At 35.9% G+C, this 21,089-nt stretch overlaps 3 protein-coding genes across 3 annotated transcripts in view; 1 reads left to right on the forward strand and 2 right to left on the reverse strand.

Annotated features, from left to right (window-relative positions):
* Positions 1–3,612: 3,612 nt before the first annotated feature.
* LOC107724303 (fatty acid-binding protein, adipocyte-like) lies at positions 3,613–5,832 on the reverse strand. The gene is made up of 4 exons (XM_016533167.1): positions 5,676–5,832; positions 5,331–5,506; positions 5,144–5,245; positions 3,613–4,345 (listed from the first exon to the last, which is right to left on the reverse strand). The coding sequence occupies exons 1-4, from the start codon at positions 5,746–5,748 to the stop codon at positions 4,292–4,294; spliced, it is 405 nt and encodes a 134-aa protein (XP_016388653.1). The 5' UTR covers positions 5,749–5,832; the 3' UTR covers positions 3,613–4,291.
* Positions 5,833–6,638: 806 nt separating this feature from the next.
* LOC107724306 (39S ribosomal protein L53, mitochondrial-like) lies at positions 6,639–8,090 on the reverse strand. Its single transcript, XM_016533172.1, has 3 exons — positions 7,968–8,090; positions 6,892–7,004; positions 6,639–6,813 (listed from the first exon to the last, which is right to left on the reverse strand). The coding sequence occupies exons 1-3, from the start codon at positions 8,057–8,059 to the stop codon at positions 6,695–6,697; spliced, it is 324 nt and encodes a 107-aa protein (XP_016388658.1). The 5' UTR covers positions 8,060–8,090; the 3' UTR covers positions 6,639–6,694.
* Positions 8,091–11,280: 3,190 nt separating this feature from the next.
* Positions 11,281–21,089, forward strand: part of LOC107724289 (phosphoprotein associated with glycosphingolipid-enriched microdomains 1-like) — a 64,864-nt gene continuing 55,055 nt past the window's right edge. Inside the window, exon 1 of the mRNA XM_016533141.1 lies at positions 11,281–11,563. The gene's annotated coding sequence lies outside the window, so the exon portion shown is untranslated. The remainder of the gene's footprint in view (positions 11,564–21,089) is intronic.

Raw genomic sequence — 21,089 nt, forward strand, 5'->3', positions numbered from 1 at the left:
ACAACACAACGAAACCACAACACAACGAAATTAACAGCACAACATGGAAACAAGCCACAACACAACGAAATTAGCACAACATGGAAACAATCTACAACACAACAAAATTAGCACAACACAATGGAAACAAGCCGCAACACAACAAAATTAGCACAACACAACGAAATTAGCACAACATGGAAACAATCTACAACACAACAAAATTAGCACAACACAATGGAAACAAGCCGCAACACAACAAAATTAGCACAACACAACGAAATTAGCACAACATGGAAACAATCTACAACACAACAAAATTAGCACAACACAATGGAAACAAGCCGCAACACAACAAAATTAGCACAACACAACGAAATTAGCACAACATGGAAACAATCTACAACACAACAAAATTAGCACAACACAATGGAAACAAGCCGCAACACAACAAAATTAGCACAACACAACGAAATTAGCACAACATGGAAACAATCTACAACACAACAAAATTAGCACAACACAATGGAAACAAGCCGCAACACAACAAAATTAGCACAACACAACGAAATTAGCACAACATGGAAACAATCTACAACACAACAAAATTAGCACAACACAATGGAAACAAGCCGCAACACAACAAAATTAGCACAACACAACGAAATTAGCACAACATGGAAACAATCTACAACACAACAAAATTAGCACAACACAATGGAAACAAGCCGCAACACAACAAAATTAGCACAACACAACGAAATTAGCACAACATGGAAACAATCTACAACACAACAAAATTAGCACAACACAATGGAAACAAGCCGCAACACAACAAAATTAGCACAACACAACGAAATTAGCACAACATGGAAACAATCTACAACACAACAAAATTAGCACAACACAATGGAAACGAGCTGCAACACAACATAATTAGCACAACACAATGGAAACGAGCCGCAAAACAACGGAAACAAGCTGCAACACAACAAAATTAACAAAACACAATGGAAATAAGCTGCAACACAACGAAATTAGCACAACACAATGGAAATGAGCTGCAACACAACAAAATTAGCACAACACAATGGAAACAAGCCGCAACACAACAAAATTAGCACAACATGGAAACAAAGCCACGACACAATGAAATTACCGCAACACAACAGAAACAAGTCGCAACACAATGAAATTAGCACAACACAACGGAAACAATTTGCAACACAATGAAACTAACACACCACAATGGAAACATGCGTGTTGTGCTAATAAAATTAGCACAACACAATGGAAACGAGCCGCAAAACAACGGAAACAAGCTGCAACACAACAAAATTAACAAAACACAATGGAAATAAGCTGCAACACAACGAAATTAGCACAACACAATGGAAATGAGCTGCAACACAACAAAATTAGCACAACACAATGGAAACGAGCCACAACACAACAAAATTAGCACAACACAATGGAAACCAGAGGTCACATGACAGTTAAAACATGGTAGATGTAGTACATCAGAATTTCATTCATACTACACACATTCATCCTATATAAAACATATTTTTAACAGTCACAAAGCAAGTTTCAAAACAAATATAGGAACCAGGTTTTTTTTGGAGGGGGAGGGGGTATTGGGTTGTAACTGTCTTTTTTATTTAAAGGATTTAAATAATTAAAGGATTTCAACTGATTCAAGGGAATAAAGAAGAACAGTGAAAGAACATTAAATTTTTTTCTAATCAATTGTAATTATTTGCACTATTTTGCAAACATTTACTCTTATTCATATGCCTGAAACCCGCCCCCCGGTTACTGTTGCTATGTCCGACAAGCCATGCTCTCACGCCACACATCATGTTCTCATGCAGTGAAAAATACATCACGGAGCAAAGAGAAAACTGACAACACGCCAACAAACAAGACAAAGCAGGTTACTTCTGGTATGAAACAAAGTCTCAGCTTTCAAATTTTCTTTAAGAAATTCAAACAATAAATACCATTTTGTGGCTCTTTAATGTGTTGTGACAGATAGCTCCTCAGTTCAAGTGGCACGTGAACCCAGGGGCGCCTTAAGTGGGGGGGAAGGTTAGGACGATTCCAAGGGCCCGACGAGTGAGGGGGGCCCAGAAACCATAGCAGCGCCCCTGCGTGAATTGATCATCTTTTCATATTTATTTGTTAAAGCATGAAATAAACATGAATGAACATCAGAAGGTATTTTATTTCAACTGTGGAAAAACGTCAGTTCACACCATTTTTCAAGTTCAAGTCCACTGAAGTTAATCTAGGGGAGCATGGGGCACAAAGTAACGCGGGGTTAGTTGTAACCAGTGTTGGGCAAGTTACTTCCAAAATGTAATACATTATATATTACTAGTTACTGTCTTTTGAAAGTAATTAGTTACATTACAATATTACTGTCTCTGAATTGTAATGCGTTACACTACTTTTGAGTTACTTTTGAGTTACTTTCACCAAAATATCCACAGACTTATGACTAGGCATTCTAAAATGCTAAAATGTAGTTTATTGCTGCTCATTAAACATCCAGTAGTTCATAATGTGCTAGGTATATATCTAAGTTAGATTCACTATTGTATGCTGTTGCCGTATGGCAACATATCATAAAGTACCTTAAAATAATATTTTTTTCAAAAAAATTTTTTACAGCACTTCAAGTTAAGCCATTCTTAGAAAAGAAAAAGAGTCAAATATTTTTTTCTATAGGTCTATCATAATGCGTGTCTTGGTCTTACAACTCTTACATAAAACTGGGGCAATAGCACTTTCCCCTTAATTCTGTAATAACAAACATGAAACCTATTGCTTGTAATCTAACTTCCCTGAGTTTTGGCTCCTTTAGTATGATAATAAACATCTTTATATGAAGTAAATCATTCCATATGCTCAGCTCTTCTGATCTCAGCATGGCAATGAGAGCGCATCAGGCCAAACCCAAGTCAAATAAGCTAGGAAACGCTGTGTTAGAATTAGAATGTGATAAAAATGTACCTGAAAAAAAAAAGAATCATGATAAAATCTACATGCATACAAAACACATTTCCAGTACCACCTTCCACCTTTTAAACGTTGTACAGGTAAAAGCATTGTTTTTATTGAATAGGCTGTACAGAGAGAGCTGGCCCATAACCCACCTGCTGTTTTTGCAGTCAATTACAATCAGTGTATCTCTACACTTTCCTGTCCTGGGAAAGTAGCCACTGGTGGAACATTCTCTGCTATTTGTGTAGGTCAGAAGGAATGACTCTGGGGACTCGCTGTGTTCCAGTTTCGTTACGCATGCTAAAACTATGTTCAGAAAGGGAAATGTTCTACTACAAGGAGGAAAGAAATACATATCCTCTGTACCCTTGAACACAGTCCACTGTAACAGTAGTTTAACTCTCTTGTTGTCTTCATTCTACGAGGTGAAGGGCTACAAAGACATGGGCATGCAAGAACTATTTTGAATATTTTAATGAAGATAAATCACATGATCAGTTCACCAAGATGTTAACTCTCATTTTTAGAGAAGAATGTTTCAGAGAGAAGCTTTTAAAAAAATAGACAGTACAGTATACAGTTAAATATCCCAACCTTGTTTATTAATCTCCAGAGATTAACAATGGCCAGAAACATATGAACAACAAATCATGAAGTAACAGACTCTACATAATTTAATGCTGTGAGAAAATACTTTCGTTGTTGCTCCTTAAGGAGTGCTTTATCCTTTTGATTACTAGCCAAAATCTTACGAAATGTGAATAATTAAACCATTATTAACACTTTGTCAGGTTTTGAGAAATGTTAACAAATATGTAAGGGTTCCAAAAGATGGAAGACTATGCTAGCAGGCAAACTGACGGGAAAGTGGTTAATTTAGGGATTTCTTGGATGTTTTTATAGATGTGACATATGTGACTGTTCAGAACATAATCATATTATTCGTTAGAAGGCGTGGCCTAATCATCTCACACCTTGTATTATGTGATATCTTTCATAGCATACACACCTTACTGTGAACGTTAAATCTCTGGCCTAGATTTTTTAAAACTGTTAGTCAAACATTTTGACTAAGCCTATGTTAAAACAGCAGGGATCAACAAACCACAACTCAGCTGAAGGCAAATAAAAACAACTTTATTCAAAGCACCATAAAGACTGATAATAAATGCATTTTAAAATGATCAGCACGCATTTGCTTTGGTGTCAAAAATAAGAGATTTTCAGTAGAGAAATAACATTTCACTTTGGCTTTTTGCTCATTGAACTGAGCCTGGCATCTTCAAATCCAGATTGGATAACTTCATGCCTCCTTCACATATGTCCTCACAGCCACCACATCACCCATTATGCATTTCTGAAAAGAGAAATATGGTTATAAAATTAACGGAGAAAGCACTCAAATAATGGGAAAACAAACTATTCTGTACATTTAACCAGAATTTATAACACAGAAAAATAGTTGTTAACCATCATTACTTTGCATTATTCTAAATTATTCCCATTTATATTGGACTACCCGATCAGCTTTAAAATTATTACATTTGAAAAATGTGTTTCAAATTAAAAGTAAGTCAGATTCACATTCAGTTAAACATGCGTTTCCACTTTTTTGTTTATTTATTTATTTTGTATTTGCTGCACCAATGTATTTCCATTAGATATTGCACTCACAAAGAGCACATTCTAGCAGAAGAAATATTTTAGAATTGAGAAAAAAGTAAAAAAAAAAAAAAAAAAAAAGTATCTTCCAATATACTGGCTTCCATTACCTTTCTGACCCCAGATATCACCATTTAAAAGTTTACTAATATTTTCATTTTTCTCTGAATAACAATATATGGAAATATGATAACCAAAGCTAATAATTATTATTATTCGTTATGTCAAATATAATACTATATATATATACTATTATTGAATAATAATGTTGAATTTTATTAAATGTTTTATAAAAGTGCAAACTGTAATTTCTATAGAATTATTTTCAGATTTTAAATTCCTGTGAATTTTGTCAATATACACATAGTTCAACAACAATTTTAAAACTGCATTAGCAATTATCTTATCTTATTATCTTTCATCATGTAATGCCATTTGTGTCATTACCAATATTATTATAACGTGTTTTTCATAAATAAAAGAGTATCCTTACAGCAACTAATTTCCCATCCGTCACCTCCCTCTCTATCGTCGACTCTTTGCCATCCCAGGTCTGTTTCTGCACAAGTTTGCCGTTGTCAAGAGTCACAACAGACTGCGGATAGAGAGAAGAGCCTGTTAATTTCATACGATAAACATCTTCACACCAATGCAAATATTCCGCCTATTCCATTACAAACCGTAGTCTTTCTATCATCCGCGGTGATCTCCTCGAATGACTCATTGAGTTTAAATTTGATCTCAGTAGTTTTGAAGGTGCTCTGCGACTTCATGCATATGAGCCCCTGATCATCCACACACAAGACCAAGTTGGGCTTGGTCCGGTTTCCCACCTGACGAGTAGCGAAACCCACACCTGAAAAAGGAAATGCACTTCTTTCATTCACGAAACAGCTTTATATTAATGACAATCAACAGTATGATATTCAATGCATATGTTAAAACTAGAAAAAAAAATGGTTTAACTTTTCTTTTGCATTTAGCAAACTGGAAATATTTGCAAGTTACTAAATAATGAATCATGCCTAGAGCCTTCATGTACTCGTCAAAGTTTTCGCTGGTGGTCATCTTCCATGTTCCCACGAATTTGTCAACCATTTTTCCAGATGATGATGATGATGATGTTCCCTGTCACTCAAGCAACAGCTCAAAGCTCAGATGTATTCTGATCTGATCGAATGACTGCAGGCTTTTTCAACAGCTCCTCCAGCACGTGCGTGTTGACACTAGCCAATCAGATGATCCAGCGTCACTGTGCGGAGTTCCTCAAACTCCAGCCTGCAAACGCAACTCGGAACTCGGGAAGGGTTCGCGTTTTTCGGACCACAAAAACGGTCAAATAACATTTACTGGGTCAGAGGACAGCAATCACAAAGGTTATGCACATGGATAGACTTAATATTTTTATAATGACGTGTTTGACACTATGAGACCCGACTAAAGGGATGACCTTTCCTCACAGTGGCTGACTGCACACACAAGATGTATATTTTTACTTTAATAACTACGTAATAACGTGCTTATAATCACTAATATAGACAAAACAACTCTGAACCTTCGAGATTTTGTAGGCAATATGTTAACATATGCTAATTCACAGACATATTTTCATTTGGATATAGAACACGAAAACCAATCTCCAATCTGAGCATTATAGTGTCCTGCTTCAAACACTGCATATTTCGTTACATTTAGAATGAAATACTAACATGCTATTTACTGGATCCTGTCTAGTATACACTGTATACTATTCTTTAAAAGAACTAATATGTGTTGAATAACATAGCTATACCTCTCAGAAATTCTTGCACTGAGTGTCATGCATTAATTACATGAATGTGATGTAAAAAATAAACTTTTCCACATATGTCATAGTGGGATAATGCATAAGTAGAGACTTTCCTGTGTCTGAATATAGAGGCCTGTTAATTTACTTCAAAAGCCCAACCAAAACTGTAGAGGACAAAGTGAGAGTCAACTCAAAGACATGACAGATAACAATTTTATTACACATCCACAGACATATAAATACAAAAGAATTAGACTACTTTTTGTCTCCTGCTTTAGCTTGAGGGTCTTTAGCACTGCATCGGGTCTGTAAGGCTGAGAGCAATTCTTGTGTGGTTAGTCTAGATCCCTTCATCAGCAGCCTCTCTCCATCCACTGCAAAAGACCACAATGACATGCATTATACAATGACACTATGCCATACGCTCCTGGAGTTACAGTTCAGTCACTCACAAAATGTGATGTCAATCGTAGGCTCTGTTCGGTCATGCTTTACTTCTGGGATAACTTCACAGTTCATATTTGTGGCTCTGGCTTTTTCAGACCCGACCACAATGAGAAACTCTCTGCAGGAAGGAAGCAGACAAAAGAAATGCAAGAGATGTGATGGATTTGCGCTTTTAATTATACCATCATTGATACGAAGTGGGCAGTTTGTCATCGAAAACAGATTAAAGAGCCATTTAAGATAGCGTTCCCCAAACTTTTAAAATAATTTAATGACAGATGATTTTACTGACATAATTGCACACTAAATCACCATTCGGATCCAGAAAAGTACATTTGGAATTGCTATGGAGCCTGCTTCAGATATTATGAATGTTTAGAATTGCCTACTAGCTTGCTATTTACAAAAAAAAAAAAGTACAGTATAAAATGCTATATCTTTTTCATAGTGTAGCAAGTAAAACATTTTCCATGATAAGCATATCAAACATTAGTATGCTACGTGACTTCAACACGGTATATGCGAATGGCATATATCATTATCATTACAATTTGCCAACTGTGCACAGCATATTCTGCAAGAATAGTACGAAAATACTAGTCCGATCATGCTAGTTGTACTAGTGCAAAACAGTTTGACAGCCTGCTGCAATTACCGTGTTTAGACTGAGAGCGGCGCCAGAGATTTCACAGTAGAAAATACTAAGTAGTGAGAGCTAAGGTAAGCATCACGATCTATGCCATTTATTCGCATTGTCATAAGCACGTTCACAGAACGTTTAACAATCAATCTGCGTATAACGTTAGTGCATTGTGGTCCTCCGATGTTAAATGTCGAGTGTGGAGAACAGTCCAGCAGTGGCGAGTGCTGCTGTGAACGCTGAAAACAAATGTCTATGAACTGAGAAACACATTCAAAACACATCTAAATAAGTATAATTAGCATCATATACTCCGTTCCTTTGACCGCTATTACAGGAGGACAGCGCGGCTGCTGAAGTCATGCTCATGCACAAGATTTACTTTACTAGACAGACCTCTTCAACACTTAAAGTAAATTGAGGTATGTACAGTATTCCTACCTTGTGGAGCGGACATTAGATTCAAATGGGCAAAACTGTACAGTAATTTTCTTAACAGTCTTTAACACTACCGCTCCCCTGGATGCCGCCATCTTTTCCTACATGACCTTTAACCTGCTGATGACGTATGCAGCCGGGCTGTCTACGTAAAATATGAAAGCGTTAAAAGAAGTGCGATATTAAAATAAATAAAATGTGCAATTAAAAACTATGGAAACATTGACGAAACGAAAGCATTGTTTTAAAGGGGAATATGTTTTCACCGAAGCAACTGATATTATAAAAATATTTCATATTATTTTCATCGAAGCAATTGTTTTTTCCCCAAGCAGAACATACAAACAATTTTAAGCTCAAAAATATGAGCCCATGCTTTCATTTATTTGTTTATTTATTTATTTAATTTATTTATTCATTCGTTCATTCTCATGTCAATATTTATAAAAAATTATTCATTGATAAAATATAATTTAAAATATAATTTTAATTAAGTATCTGTACTTTTCTTTTAAAAGCAGCTGTGCCTGTTACATAAAATGCTTTAAATTGATTTAATTAAATTATCTGAATCTCTGGGATTCATTGTCATTAGTGTACTGAAATAAAAACAGTTGCAAATGAATATCGCAAAAAATAGGGGGGAAAAAGTTCATTAAAAAACTATTCAACTTTATGAGTATTTTACACGTTATGTGTATTTTTTTTAGAGATCTGCGTGCAAAACATATTATTGACAAATCATGAAACACATCCAGTAGATGGCGTAAGTGGATAGTGTATTATTTAGAAAGCCACTGCAAGGTTACCTTCCACATCATTTTCTGTTGAGTTCATTCAGTTTATTGCCATAGATATATCTTGCTATATCTTCCTTCACACACCCATGCATAATCTGTGGACAGTCATCAATGTTAATTTGTTCAAATGCACTTTCAAGAAGAAATCATGTAAATCATGTCATTATATAAAAAATCAGACAAACTGCCCATATTATCAAGATGATTTCCATAACTTATATATTTATACTACAGCCTTTGGCAACTGTGTCATTGATAATTGCCTTTTAAAAACATTCTACTATTGTGAAATTTTGTACACTCCCTTAATTTGAGATGTTGTAAGAACAGAAACATGAAAGAGTTGAAATCGAATGCCCTGCCTATCCTGAAATTATTTATTTAAGGAGTTTGAATCCTCAATCTGACAAGCACAACAAAATACTTGTAGCTATTTCTGACACAGATGGGTAGTTAAAGTTATATCACGTTGAAGAACATCTGAGCTGAGCTAAATTTCAGAAGTATAGACATAAGCTGTATAAGCCCTCAAAATTGAAGTTATGAATATTATTAATATGCTCATATATGACTAGTGTTCTCTGATCAGTTTTAACAGTTAAATGAACAGTATTTCAACCAGCACACGTATAAAACAAATTTAACAGAGATCATTTTGATACATATATTAATTATTTTATTTACAGACCTACATAACTCTGCTAGACCAATATAAATGATGTACATTATCATGAACAATATCAATATTTGTGCCTCTGCCTTAGGGCTATTTATTATTGTGACACTTCTACAGCTAAATAAATGTGCACGCTAGTGAGAAATGTGCGTGTATCATCAGGACTGAGTCAGCGTGCAGTTTTTCACATAACAAATCAATGTTACTCTTATGAGCAACTAACAAGTCGACTGTTTCTGATGGTGCCAAAAATGTTTTGTCACTCACATATGCACTAGTGTTTTACTAAGGCCAGCTCTCATGCTTCTGATGACCAAAGGTTTTTTTCCTGAACAATTAAGCGCACAGTTGTGGTCGCACATTAGAACCATATTTAGACATGAGCTTGAAGGGTGAACTTCCTATCAAGCCCTTTCTAAAAACAAGTTTCTCTTTCCTTACTGAAACAATGACAATGAATACTCCTGCCACCATTTCATCCAAAATAAAGAAAGCTACAAGCACTGAAGCACAAACAATAAGGCAGAACGCTCAAGGGAGGGGTCAGCATTTTATAATGCATGTTAAACGTTATTTTGGTATTGCTGTCATTGCTTCTTGTTCGAAGTATAAATTTGGATGCTCCCCAGGAAGTCAGACACTAAGCATTGGGTACTGTGTTTAGAAATCAGGCACTGAATAAAGAATGTATCATTATCATTACTATTATTGTTGTTATTATTATGCTATAATCCTATACTATCCTGCAATTCTATACATATTCATTTTGAATTGTTCAAATATATTGTTTATTTAGCATATAAAACACAATATGCAACAAACTACAATTTTAAGTTACAATATTAAGTTAGCTAAAACTAAAGATAATGTTCAGGTAAATGTTTCTCTGTCCTTCTCACATTAACATATTTTAAGTCAAGATAAAATGTAATGTACAAATAAATGACTTTGTAGACTATATATCAATAAAGATTACTTGAATGGCCTTTCAGTGTAAGCATCATAATTAAGTATGAAAATACATTAATATGGAACTAAGCATTATTAAAGGCTTAGCTTAAAGAAATAGTTCACCCAAAAATCAAATTTTCGCACCCTCAGGTCGTCCTAAGAAACATTACATCATTTGCTCACCAATGGATCCTCTGCAGTGAATGGGTGCCGTCAGAACGAGAGTCCAAACAGCTGATAAAAACATCACAATAATCCACAAGTAATCCACACCACTCCAGTCCATCGATTAACATCTGTTTAAGAAACAAATCTATCAAGATGTTTTTAACTGTTTCTTCTGACCAAAATATGAACCCTCTATAATGTTACATCTGAATCAGGAGAAAAATGTTATTATATATTATTATGTGTGTTATTATGGATTATGAACTCATATTTTAGCCAGAAGCAACAGTTTTAATGGATTATTGTGATGTTTTTTTTTTATCAGCTGTTTGGACTCTCATTCTGATGGCACCCATAAGAATCCATTGTTAAGCAAGTTATGTGATGCAAAATTTCTCCAAATTCACTCCGGAAAAAGAAACTAACTCAACTGCTTCTAGGAAGGCCCAAGGTTGATTAACCTTTAAGCACATTTTCTCTGTTGGGTCAACTATTCCTGTAAAATGCACCACTTAATTTGAAAAAAATAAAAAATAAAAAATGCAGAGATTCCTGCTCTAAAACACCTTAAAACATAAAATATTGTTATTTTTAAAACATAGCCCTATTTTTTTTTTTTTTTTTATGCCATCCACAAAGCACAAACTGAAAGCAGCCACCTGAACACACCCACTTGCGCTGCTTTGTTCCGGTAGCCACACGCGCAGAACTACAGATCCCGTGACACACTGCGCTGCTGGGATCTGTCTCTCCACCCCTCTGCATCTGTGAAGAGTAGCGGAGGATCGCGGCCACAGTCACAGCAGCACCGGACCGGTATGGTGTGTGTGTGTGTGGTACACATCGCAGTGCACACTGCAGCTCAGCCTCACTGACACCGTGTCCTCTGTGATCGTTTGTAAATACGGCATGTTGTTTGAGAGCTGCGGTGAGTCCGCCGAACCTGCGCTGATCATATAAACCCGAGAGCGGAGAAACAGCTGATCCGCGGATGGTCGTCTGAGGTAAGTGGTCCTTGAATAACAGCCCACCCGAACATTAGCCTACATGACTGGAAAAGTTGCGCGGAGAGAGAAATATCTGTAATGAGAATGTGAACTTCTCTCATGTATTTTGTGTGGCGCGCGTGAGAGAGGACAGACGGACACTGTATCTGAGTGCTGCTTATTTATACGACAAATTCCCTGCATACCGACTGAGGGAAAAGTGGAATGTAACAGAATGGTATTGATGGTGTTAGTAAGTAAGGATAAATAGTTTAAAACATGTTATTACATAGACGCGAGTCATCTGTTGATGTGTTGATAAGAGACATGGAATATTTAAACACAACTAATATGTGATTTACCTTAAACAAGAATTAATCCAACATGTAAACAATAATCTAAAGACAGTGAGAGCCATAGTTCCATACATGAAATCTTCTCTTACCTATGCATATAGAATAATTTGTTCAGATTTGAGATACTGTATGAACATACTTTTTATTATCATTTTGATTTAATGGCTGTAAATAGTAGTAAAGTACTAAATACCTTTCAATACATTTACATTTAGTCATTTAGCAGACGCTTTTATCCAAAGCAACTTAAAAATGAGGACAATGGAAGCAATCAAAATCAACAAAAGAGCAATGATATGCAAATGCTATAACAAGTCTCAGTTAGCTTAATACAGTACACGTAGCAAGGTTTTTCATATAATAAATACAAAGAAAACAGATAGAATAGAAAAAGAACAGAGCAAGCTAGTGTTACTCAATTCATGAGTGTATGTTTAAAAAAAGTTTTCATATTTTTCAAGGTAATTATAAAAAAACTGTTTTATATTGTAAAAATGTTAAACCGTATTTTTTAAAACAATTGTTAAATTATTTTTTAAATCTTATTTAATCATTATTGTCATTATTATTGTTATTATTATTGTTGTTGTTATTATTATTAATCCTGTAGCGTTGCTTAGTTTTATGTGACCAGAATGTGGCATTTCAAAAAGGTAATAATTTATGGAATTAAAAATCAAACACAATATTGACACTCAGGTGTAAATGAGTCTTTTAAAAATATTTTTTTCAAAATATTAAAATATTATTTAAAATTGATATAAGCCCCACAAAGTGTCAAAATGACTTTGAACATGTTCATTGTTCATCAGAAGTATATTCAAGCAATTTTTAGCCTGGTCAAAATAAATGAGCAGGGCTGTCCTTAGGGGGGTGCAACTGGTGAGGTCGCACCGGGCCCCGCATCAGCTAAGGATGGCCCTGCAAATGAGCATCACGTCATACTGTATTTATACTTTTATGATTTGATCAAAAGGCAGATGAAGACCTTTGATTTGTGTAATAAGTAACTTGTGTAAATAAAATGTCAAACATATATGAATATATTGCTAAGGAGACAAGCACTGGACATTTTAGTCTTCTTCCACTTTATCTTAAACAAATAGAGAGATCTTTTTTCCGCATGCTCACTTTATACAACTGATCTTTAACCATTTCCTGGTCAGAATAGGTAATGCCCACGAGATGACAAAGGCTAAACACATATCACACATAACTCATCATTACATAGATCATCTGGCAGATGGTTATCTGCAAGTCAGCAAGTCTGTAAATATCAATGCATTGTAAATGCACCCTCTCAGCACAAAATAAAGCCCATTGCGACATAAAAGCGGCATGACAGCTATGAATGCAGACAGCATAGCAGGTTTAAGTATAGGATCACAATGTATTGTTTGAATCCATCGGTTTCCCAGCATCTAAGAGGCATCTAGACAGAAAAACAGTTGGATTGAGGTCAAACACTCAGGACAGAAGCCCTGCCTCACATGTTTATTAGACAGATAGTGTTTTCCTGGTTGGCTGAGCGTAGCTTCAGGCTCCGTTCCACTGCTGGCACTCTCAGCTCTGCAGCAGTGGCAGGTTTTATTCTCTGTCTGCACCTGTCCTTTACACTGGAGTTTCCCCAGACTGATTATTGTATAGCAGAATTCAGATGTCATGCCTTGGCACAACAAAGCAATGTCAGAAACATTTTTATTGTTGGAACTTTGGACTGTTCTGGCCTTGGAGCTGTTTCTCAAAACCAGTGCAAATGAGCACAAGTGAAAAAAGGCTTTTGAATTCGGTTAGCATGGCTCTGGTGCTTCATGGAGTTTTGCTCATAAATGTCAAAAGAAAAGGTGGGAGTAAAAGAGAGTAATGTTTCCCTCAAAGGGTTTGAATCTTAAATGGAACAGAACTAGTTTGAGCTGTGAAGTCTGAAGCTGTTTTTACTATTGAGAAACATTTGATTGGATTCATGGATGTTTCTACAGCTGTGGCTCTGTTCTGTAGGGGGTTGTGCTAAATCCTGTCAAATGGGGCTTTTGGGATACAATGGGGATACCGTGACCTAATGGAATATAATCCCCAATGCGTAAATGGATATTCTGTACATTATCATTGGGCTTAAAGGAATTGTTCACCTAAAAATGAATATTTGCTAAAAATGTACTCTCTCATCATCCAAGATGTAGATGAGTTTGTTTCTTCATCTGAACAGATCTGGAGAAATGTAGCATCACCAATGGATCCTCTGCAGTGAATGGGTGCCGTCAGAATGAGAGTCCAAACAGCTGATAAAAACATCGCAATAATCCACAAGTAATCCACATGACTCCAGTCCAATTAATGTGTGTGTAAGAAACAAATCCATCATTAAAACATTTACAACTTCAAACTGCTGTTTCCATCTATAATATGAATACTCTATCCATAATATTGCTTTCTCCAGTGAGAAAGTTGTCTCATTTGAATAAGAAGAGAAATAATACAAGCGAAAACAGTCCAAAACAGTTCTAAAAAAATATGTGGGTGGATTTTGATGTGAGAAGACAACAGGGGATTAACATTTTCACTGGAGGAAGCTATCATGGAGTATTTTGGCCAGAAGTGAGAATTTAAAGTTAAAACGCCTTAATGATGAATACATAAAAAACATGCAGCTTTTCACTTCACAAGATATTAATTGATGGACTGGAGTCGTGTGGGTTACTTGTGGATTATTGTGATGTTTTTATCAGCTGATTGGTCTCTCATTCTGACGGCACCCATTCACTGCAGAGGATCCATTGGTGAGCAAGTGATGTAATGCTAAATTTCTCCAAATGTGTTCTGATGATCTACATCTTGGATGGCCTGAAGATGAGTAAATCTTCAGCAAATGTTCATTTTTGGGTGAACTATTCCTTTAATGTTACTGTTCAGCGCTCGTTGCTAAGATACACAGGAGATGAGATGTGATGTTCAGTGTGAGTAAATTGAATCAAACCAGTTGTTCTGCTAATGATCATTAAGTAACAGACAACCAGGATGCAAACATCTGAGCTGCTTTGATTCAGTGATTGTAGAGAACATACTTGTGCAGGTAGGTCAGTGATGGGAATGTCAGTGACCCAAGTATATTTGTAGTCAAGGAAACAGGAAGCACTAGAATTCAGCGTTTCGCACATGAAAGTTTCGAGAAAATGTTTGCAGACTGAAACACTTTGAAATTCTCTCAAAATAACAGATGTTTTGTTCATTCATGTGAGAGCTGTTGGTTAATGTTGTCTGCTGTCAAACAGATTTTGTCAGGGCTGTAAAAAGCTCATGGCAAAATCATCATTGCAGACAAATGTTATGTAATACTAAAGTTGCTTTGACTCAACTGTACACACGACTATGCAAATGATAAAGGCTTATTCAAAAACTATCATCAGCTTCCTGACTATTATGTTTCTGAGAACAGCATACCAACAAGAGCTGAAATGATTCCTCGAGTTACAAGATATCCTTGATGAAATGTTTTGATCAAACAGTTTTGCATACCCCCATAGTAATGCTGAAACACAGAAGGATGAGTTAACTTTCACATTAACTGGGTTATTCTTCATTAAGGGGAACTTTCTTGTTCACTATGAGGATTTTTTTTTTTAAATTCTAGTTTTAAATGGATTTCAGCTATTTTGTGTGTTATTTTAATCACTTTTAAGAGTGTTGAAAGGGTTTAGCTTCCATTTTATATTTCTAAAAAGTGCAAAAGAAATGTTGTACTTTCATTTTCTGAACTTTTTTTATTGCGAATAATCACAGTACCAAAACTGCTGTTGCTTACCATCATGGCAAGCATTTTAGAGAACTATTGAGTTTCTCCAAAACACTTATATTTAGTTCTGATAGGAAATGAGAAGTGATGAGGGCAGCAGAGTGACAGTTCGACCATGGGAAATATCATTGCTTTTAAGATTTTTACATCATGATCTCAGAGTAGCTTTATTAGATTACCAAAACGATTAGTGTTTTACTTCAAATTCTTTTAAATTATGCACATTTCAGATTAAACCTTTTTGCTTTTTCTACAAAACTGAAAAATGTCATTAATATCACGTCATTTTCATTACAATCACAGATTTGTAGTATAATTTGTAATACTGTGTGGAATCAGATTTGTATTCGAAATGACACTGCATCAGATCTTTATTTCAGGACACGTGTTCTGAAAAGTAGTTTTTTTCTAGATTTAAGGTCAAAAGTGCTTCTAATTGAAGAATCACCCTGCACAGCGAACCTAACTGGCTTAATATAGTGAAACATTTATTGAACATGTTTTAATTGACCCAAAACTCAAGTGGGATAAGTGATATTTATTGCTGTTTATCATGTAATATTGTAGTGCAATGTTGTCTAGATATAATTTTATTTTCTAGATCGTGAAATAGCAAGTGAAATATAAGGCCATTGTGACTTTGTAGGTGTGTAAGACACATTACTACTAGAGAGACTTTGCATGTTTTTCCATGAGAAGAACTGCCGTGTCTGCATGACACACCAATCTAAAACTCATTAATGACACATAAAACATTAAATTATGGGAAGCCGCTGCAGTCAGTTGTTTCACTCCTGAATCACCAAATGGATTTGGCCAATTTCCCTTGCATGTTGTGTCGATAAGTTGTAACTCAGGAATGTCGATTCTCCACTTCGATCTGTTTTTTACGTGAAGCTGACAGCGGTAACTGCCATCAGACATGTTTGGCCAGTCTCAGACACAACAGGGCTTGTCTGATCTTGTCGCACTCTGTTATCGAACGAGGGGGCAATTGCAATTTTCTCAGGATAACAGGGAGGTACGTTTGATTGTTGTTTTGTTGACTGCACTCACTCGCTCCATGCCGCTCAAATAGAAATTGCTTCCTGCTGAGGAAATGTCTGACTCTTTCACGTAAACAGAGCAAATTTAATTAAACCAAATTATCAGAGTGGTGCTGGGAAATCAAAGGCTTCTGGAGAGCGTGCGTAATGTGCCATATCAAGCTCACCCTGCGTGTCATTTGTCTCGGTCCCCTAGTGGGTGGTCATGCTGCAGATAACTGGACTATTAGAATAATGTCACAACCACTCATGACTTCAGTCAGCTGTATTACAAAGCCACAGGCAATCATGGATTATATGCTTGTTGTTATGATTAACATTTTGTATTCACAAGATGTAATATAATATAGGCAATATAAACAAACAGGAACCATTCAAGAGGTATACTGTACGACATCATATTTTATAAATAATAATGCTTTGGGAAAATCAATTTGTAAGATTCCCTTGGTGAATTTCTTATGGGTTTTTTAGAATAGTGTTCTCGGGTTCATATAAGTAAAATAGGAGTTGTGGTTAATGTTACTTACACATTTTGTTCTGCATCATAAATTACATACAATCATACATCAGACATTGTTTCAAAACCGTTGTGTGCTTTATAAAATGTAAGTTGCTGACAGGTTTCTACAAAAGAACTACAACGGTTGTCTGTTTCATCAAATATATCAATTCACAAACTTGTGGTAGTTGTAGTCCTTCTGTAGAAAATAACAATTGGAGTATGTTTAGGGTACATAATGATTTAAAATTTATGTTTTGGGAATGATTATAATATTGTACTGTAAAACAGGAAATGCTAATTGTCTTCTGGGTTTATAAAGGACTATAAACTTAACTGTAGTATGACAAAAATGAATCTGTGTCATTTTGAAAACCACTGAATCTGTCACCACTGCTAAATGTACAACATCATGGCTAAATAAACCCTATTTGACTAAAGTTGTGAATGCAAGTGCAGGAGATTAATAAAGACCATGTACTTCAAAATAATGGCAAGAAATCACATACTTCTGTTTACTTTACAAAAACATACAGTGCAACAAGTGTCTGATTCAAAAGTCTTGTTCTTATATTGAATAGTTAAAAAAGGCTCAAACTCAGTCTGACGAATCCTTTCCTGAATCAACATTTAACATGCCTACTGAGCTGTAACCTATAATCATCTTGAAATTAAGCAAGCTTTGTTTACGTAAGGTTTGGGATACTTAAATCAGTAGTTTTACTGACTACTTGTTCATATGACATCCTTTAGTTAAAATTACACATTTGCAACTGAGTTTTTCTTTTCCTTCTGTGTAGTAAAGGATCAGCCCACTGTGATGCTCATGTAGTACTACTGTTTATAGATTGTCATTCAATTATGTTCTTGCAATGGTTTTAGGCAGTGTCTACCTTCCTGTTTATGATTGATTTCACGGAGAGCGTTTTCGACTGAATGTTGGGTCTGTGGGGATGTCTGAAGAGCTGTTGAGCGGGGTTACTTTGGCATGCTGCCCATGGGTTTATATGGCACACAGAGGGGTTTCAGCCACTCTGCCTCTAATCATTCAGCCGTACAGAGCGAGCTGAACACTGCAGCCTCACAATGAAGCCAATCTGTTTATGAGAAATGAAAAATGATGGTGTGCATGTTTTTCTCCCCCTTCTGCTTATGATTTCATTTCAGGTGTGATGGTCATGTGGACACTGTTATCAAAAGATTACAGCGTCTGTCCTGCGGGCTGTGGCTTATGACCGAGCCATACAAATGCTTCTCTGTTTAGTCATCTTCAGAAGAAATGAGGGGAGGCATATTTACTCACTGGCCACAAGCAGACAGTGTTTGTGTTGTTGAAGAGAAATGTGTGAAGTCAGGTTTCTGATGTGCTGCTGCAATGGCAGGAACGTGAATGAAGGAAAACTGCAATGACAAGCCATTCACGCTCATTTATCGAGCGAGGTTTGTGAGTAGGGTTGCTAGCATCAGCAGAGAAAAATCAAATTTTCTCAATTTTTTATGTGATGTACGCCATTTGATAATTAAGTAAACCATTTATGGCCTATCTTATACAAATTATAATTCAATTTCTTTAAGTGGCTCAACAACACAAATGTTTTTCTAATCTCAACTCTAATTTTTTAACTCTGACAGTTGTAGTGTTGTCTTTTTTCGATGGCACTGCGATCATTTACACGCGAGCAGCTCTTGATTCAGTGTTTTCAGTGTTTCAGAGCAGCTTGGATTCACATTTACATTTATATATTTGTTATTGTAATTTAGCTCTTTCCTTAATTTCATAGGTTGTTTTTGTTTTCATTATTGTTTAGGTGGAGGCTCTAAATAAGCTCCTTTGGGTTTTCCGCCTCTCCCTGCATTGTATATGGATTGTATTTATTTATTTTTTTATTGCATATAGTTTATTTTTCTGCAACTAAACTAAACTAAACTAAACTAAAACTTGGTTCACAGTGAATTCTGTGAACTCCACTACATGTGCAGAGATACAGCGTGTGCAGCATGCACCAGTTACTCTTTATTTTCACAAATCATTTGATTATATGATTATAACATTACATGAGATTTGTACTGAAAAGCACTTTTAAATCTGTTGTCAGAAACTTAAAGGTCTCCCTGTAGTTTTCCACCCAAATAAAACCTCAAGAGTTTAACACTTGCAAGTGAAGAAAGTACTTTTAAAAGTAATTTTACTACTGCAAAGAAATTAATATTATTATTAAATATGTATTATTATTATTTTATATAATCTCCTCAGAGCTATCAGGCCTGAGGAACCTCAGAGAGCAGAGCATGAGTTCATAAGGAAATACTTTGAATATAGTCAAAGGTAAATGGTCTTAGATACTGTTCAAATTTTGTGTTCTTAAAGGTAAAGGTAAAAGTTAAAGGTATTTTTTTCTCTGTGGTATCGAAAATAATACTGAATAGCACAATTCTTTTTCAAGATATTGTATCAAAGTTAGAAATTCCAGTAGTGCTGGGCGGTATGACCAAAAATTTATATCACGGTATTTTCCGAAATTATACCGGTTTCACGGTACACGACGGTATTTTTTTTCATGCATGACCGGGTGTTAACCATATTTTCTACTGATTGAGAGAGAAAATACTGTAGTATATTGACTTAGAATGCCCTATATTCCAGTATCGTGACAAAATTTTTTGTATGACAGTGAGCAAAAACAAATCAAGTGTGATAAATACTGAAGCTCCCTCATATATTTGGCTATAAGATGCCAAAATATGGGACAAACCATGTCCTGTATGGATGTTAACACAGTTATTTTTAAATACTGTCAGTTTTGTATCACGCATGACGGCTGGCAACCTTATTTGCACGATTTGTGCTCAGTTCACTTCTTTGTCACAGGGGATGTAAACTTCCTGATCGCTGTGATCTGTGGCCGCCATCCTGCATGGGTGGAGGGAATGGGGGAGACCATATCTGAAATGTTATATTGTAATAGCCTCCATGCAGACTAGACTTTTCTTATTGACTGGCCCTCCCCTTTTCTCTGCCTTTCGGAAATGTGCCATTATCAACAGAGGGCATGTTAATAAAAGGCCTTGAAAAACAATAGCTAGCTAACAGAGAGCTCCTCTAGCCACCTCTGTGCCCAAACAACTTCAAAGAACTACTGTGTGTTTTTATGACTGGGCACTTTAGCTTGGAGCGACATTGGATCAGCAGTAGTCTCGAGAACAGGAAGTGAATGAGAGTTTGGCAATAGTGCGGTCGGCTGGGCGAATACCTTTGCTGGAATTGATGCATCAAGGTTGCAATGGGCAGTATGAGTAGTTGAGCTGTTTAATATTTCTTAAATGACTTGTAGAAGGGAAACTAGAAGTATTCTCCAGTGGTCAGTGAGACTGTGAGATGTTTGTGTACGTGTGTGATCAGAACACGATAAACGAAATAGAATAGATGTGTATGAGTTAGAGCCGTGGTTAATTACAGAAGATAGTGGTCGTAAGTGTGAAGTCTGTATGCGCATCGGTTTTGTTTTACTTGTTGTCATAGACTACGTTTACACGGACAACAATACTCCGATTTTAATACGATTAAGACAATACTCTGATTAAGAATCTACCATGTAAACAGAGATTTTTGATTACCTTAATCCGGCTAAAGTCATAATCGAAGTAAACACTAATCGAATTAAGACATGTGGAGTATTCCTATTTTAGTCGCATTATTGAAGTGCAGTAATGACATGTACACAACTTAATCACATTATTACCATCGTGTAGGACTTTTTGCCGCATTTTGCGACAGGATACACACACGGCAGTGCTCAACCGTTTGACGGCAAATAAAAGAGCTTCAACACCGCCATCGTCTGAATGCACG

The sequence above is a fragment of the Sinocyclocheilus rhinocerous genome, unplaced genomic scaffold, assembly GCF_001515625.1.
Source record: "Sinocyclocheilus rhinocerous isolate Xijiao unplaced genomic scaffold, SAMN03320098_v1.1 scaffold574, whole genome shotgun sequence".
In the NCBI taxonomy this organism is placed as follows: domain Eukaryota; kingdom Metazoa; phylum Chordata; class Actinopteri; order Cypriniformes; family Cyprinidae; genus Sinocyclocheilus; species Sinocyclocheilus rhinocerous.

Coding starts and splice junctions, on each gene's coding strand:
- LOC107724303 (XM_016533167.1), bottom strand. CDS start 5,748: ATGGTTGACAAATTCGTGGGAACATGGAAGATGACCACCAGCGAAAAC. Junction 5,507..5,675: donor CGAGTACATGAAGGCTCTAG/GCATGATTCATT, acceptor TTCCTTTTTCAG/GTGTGGGTTTCGCTACTCGT. Junction 4,346..5,143: donor CGGATGGGAAATTAGTTGCT/GTAAGGATACTC, acceptor TTCTCTTTTCAG/AAATGCATAATGGGTGATGT.
- LOC107724306 (XM_016533172.1), bottom strand. CDS start 8,059: ATGGCGGCATCCAGGGGAGCGGTAGTGTTAAAGACTGTTAAGAAAATT. Junction 7,005..7,967: donor TCTAATGTCCGCTCCACAAG/GTAGGAATACTG, acceptor TCCTTCCTGCAG/AGAGTTTCTCATTGTGGTCG. Junction 6,814..6,891: donor TACGATTGACATCACATTTT/GTGAGTGACTGA, acceptor GGTCTTTTGCAG/TGGATGGAGAGAGGCTGCTG.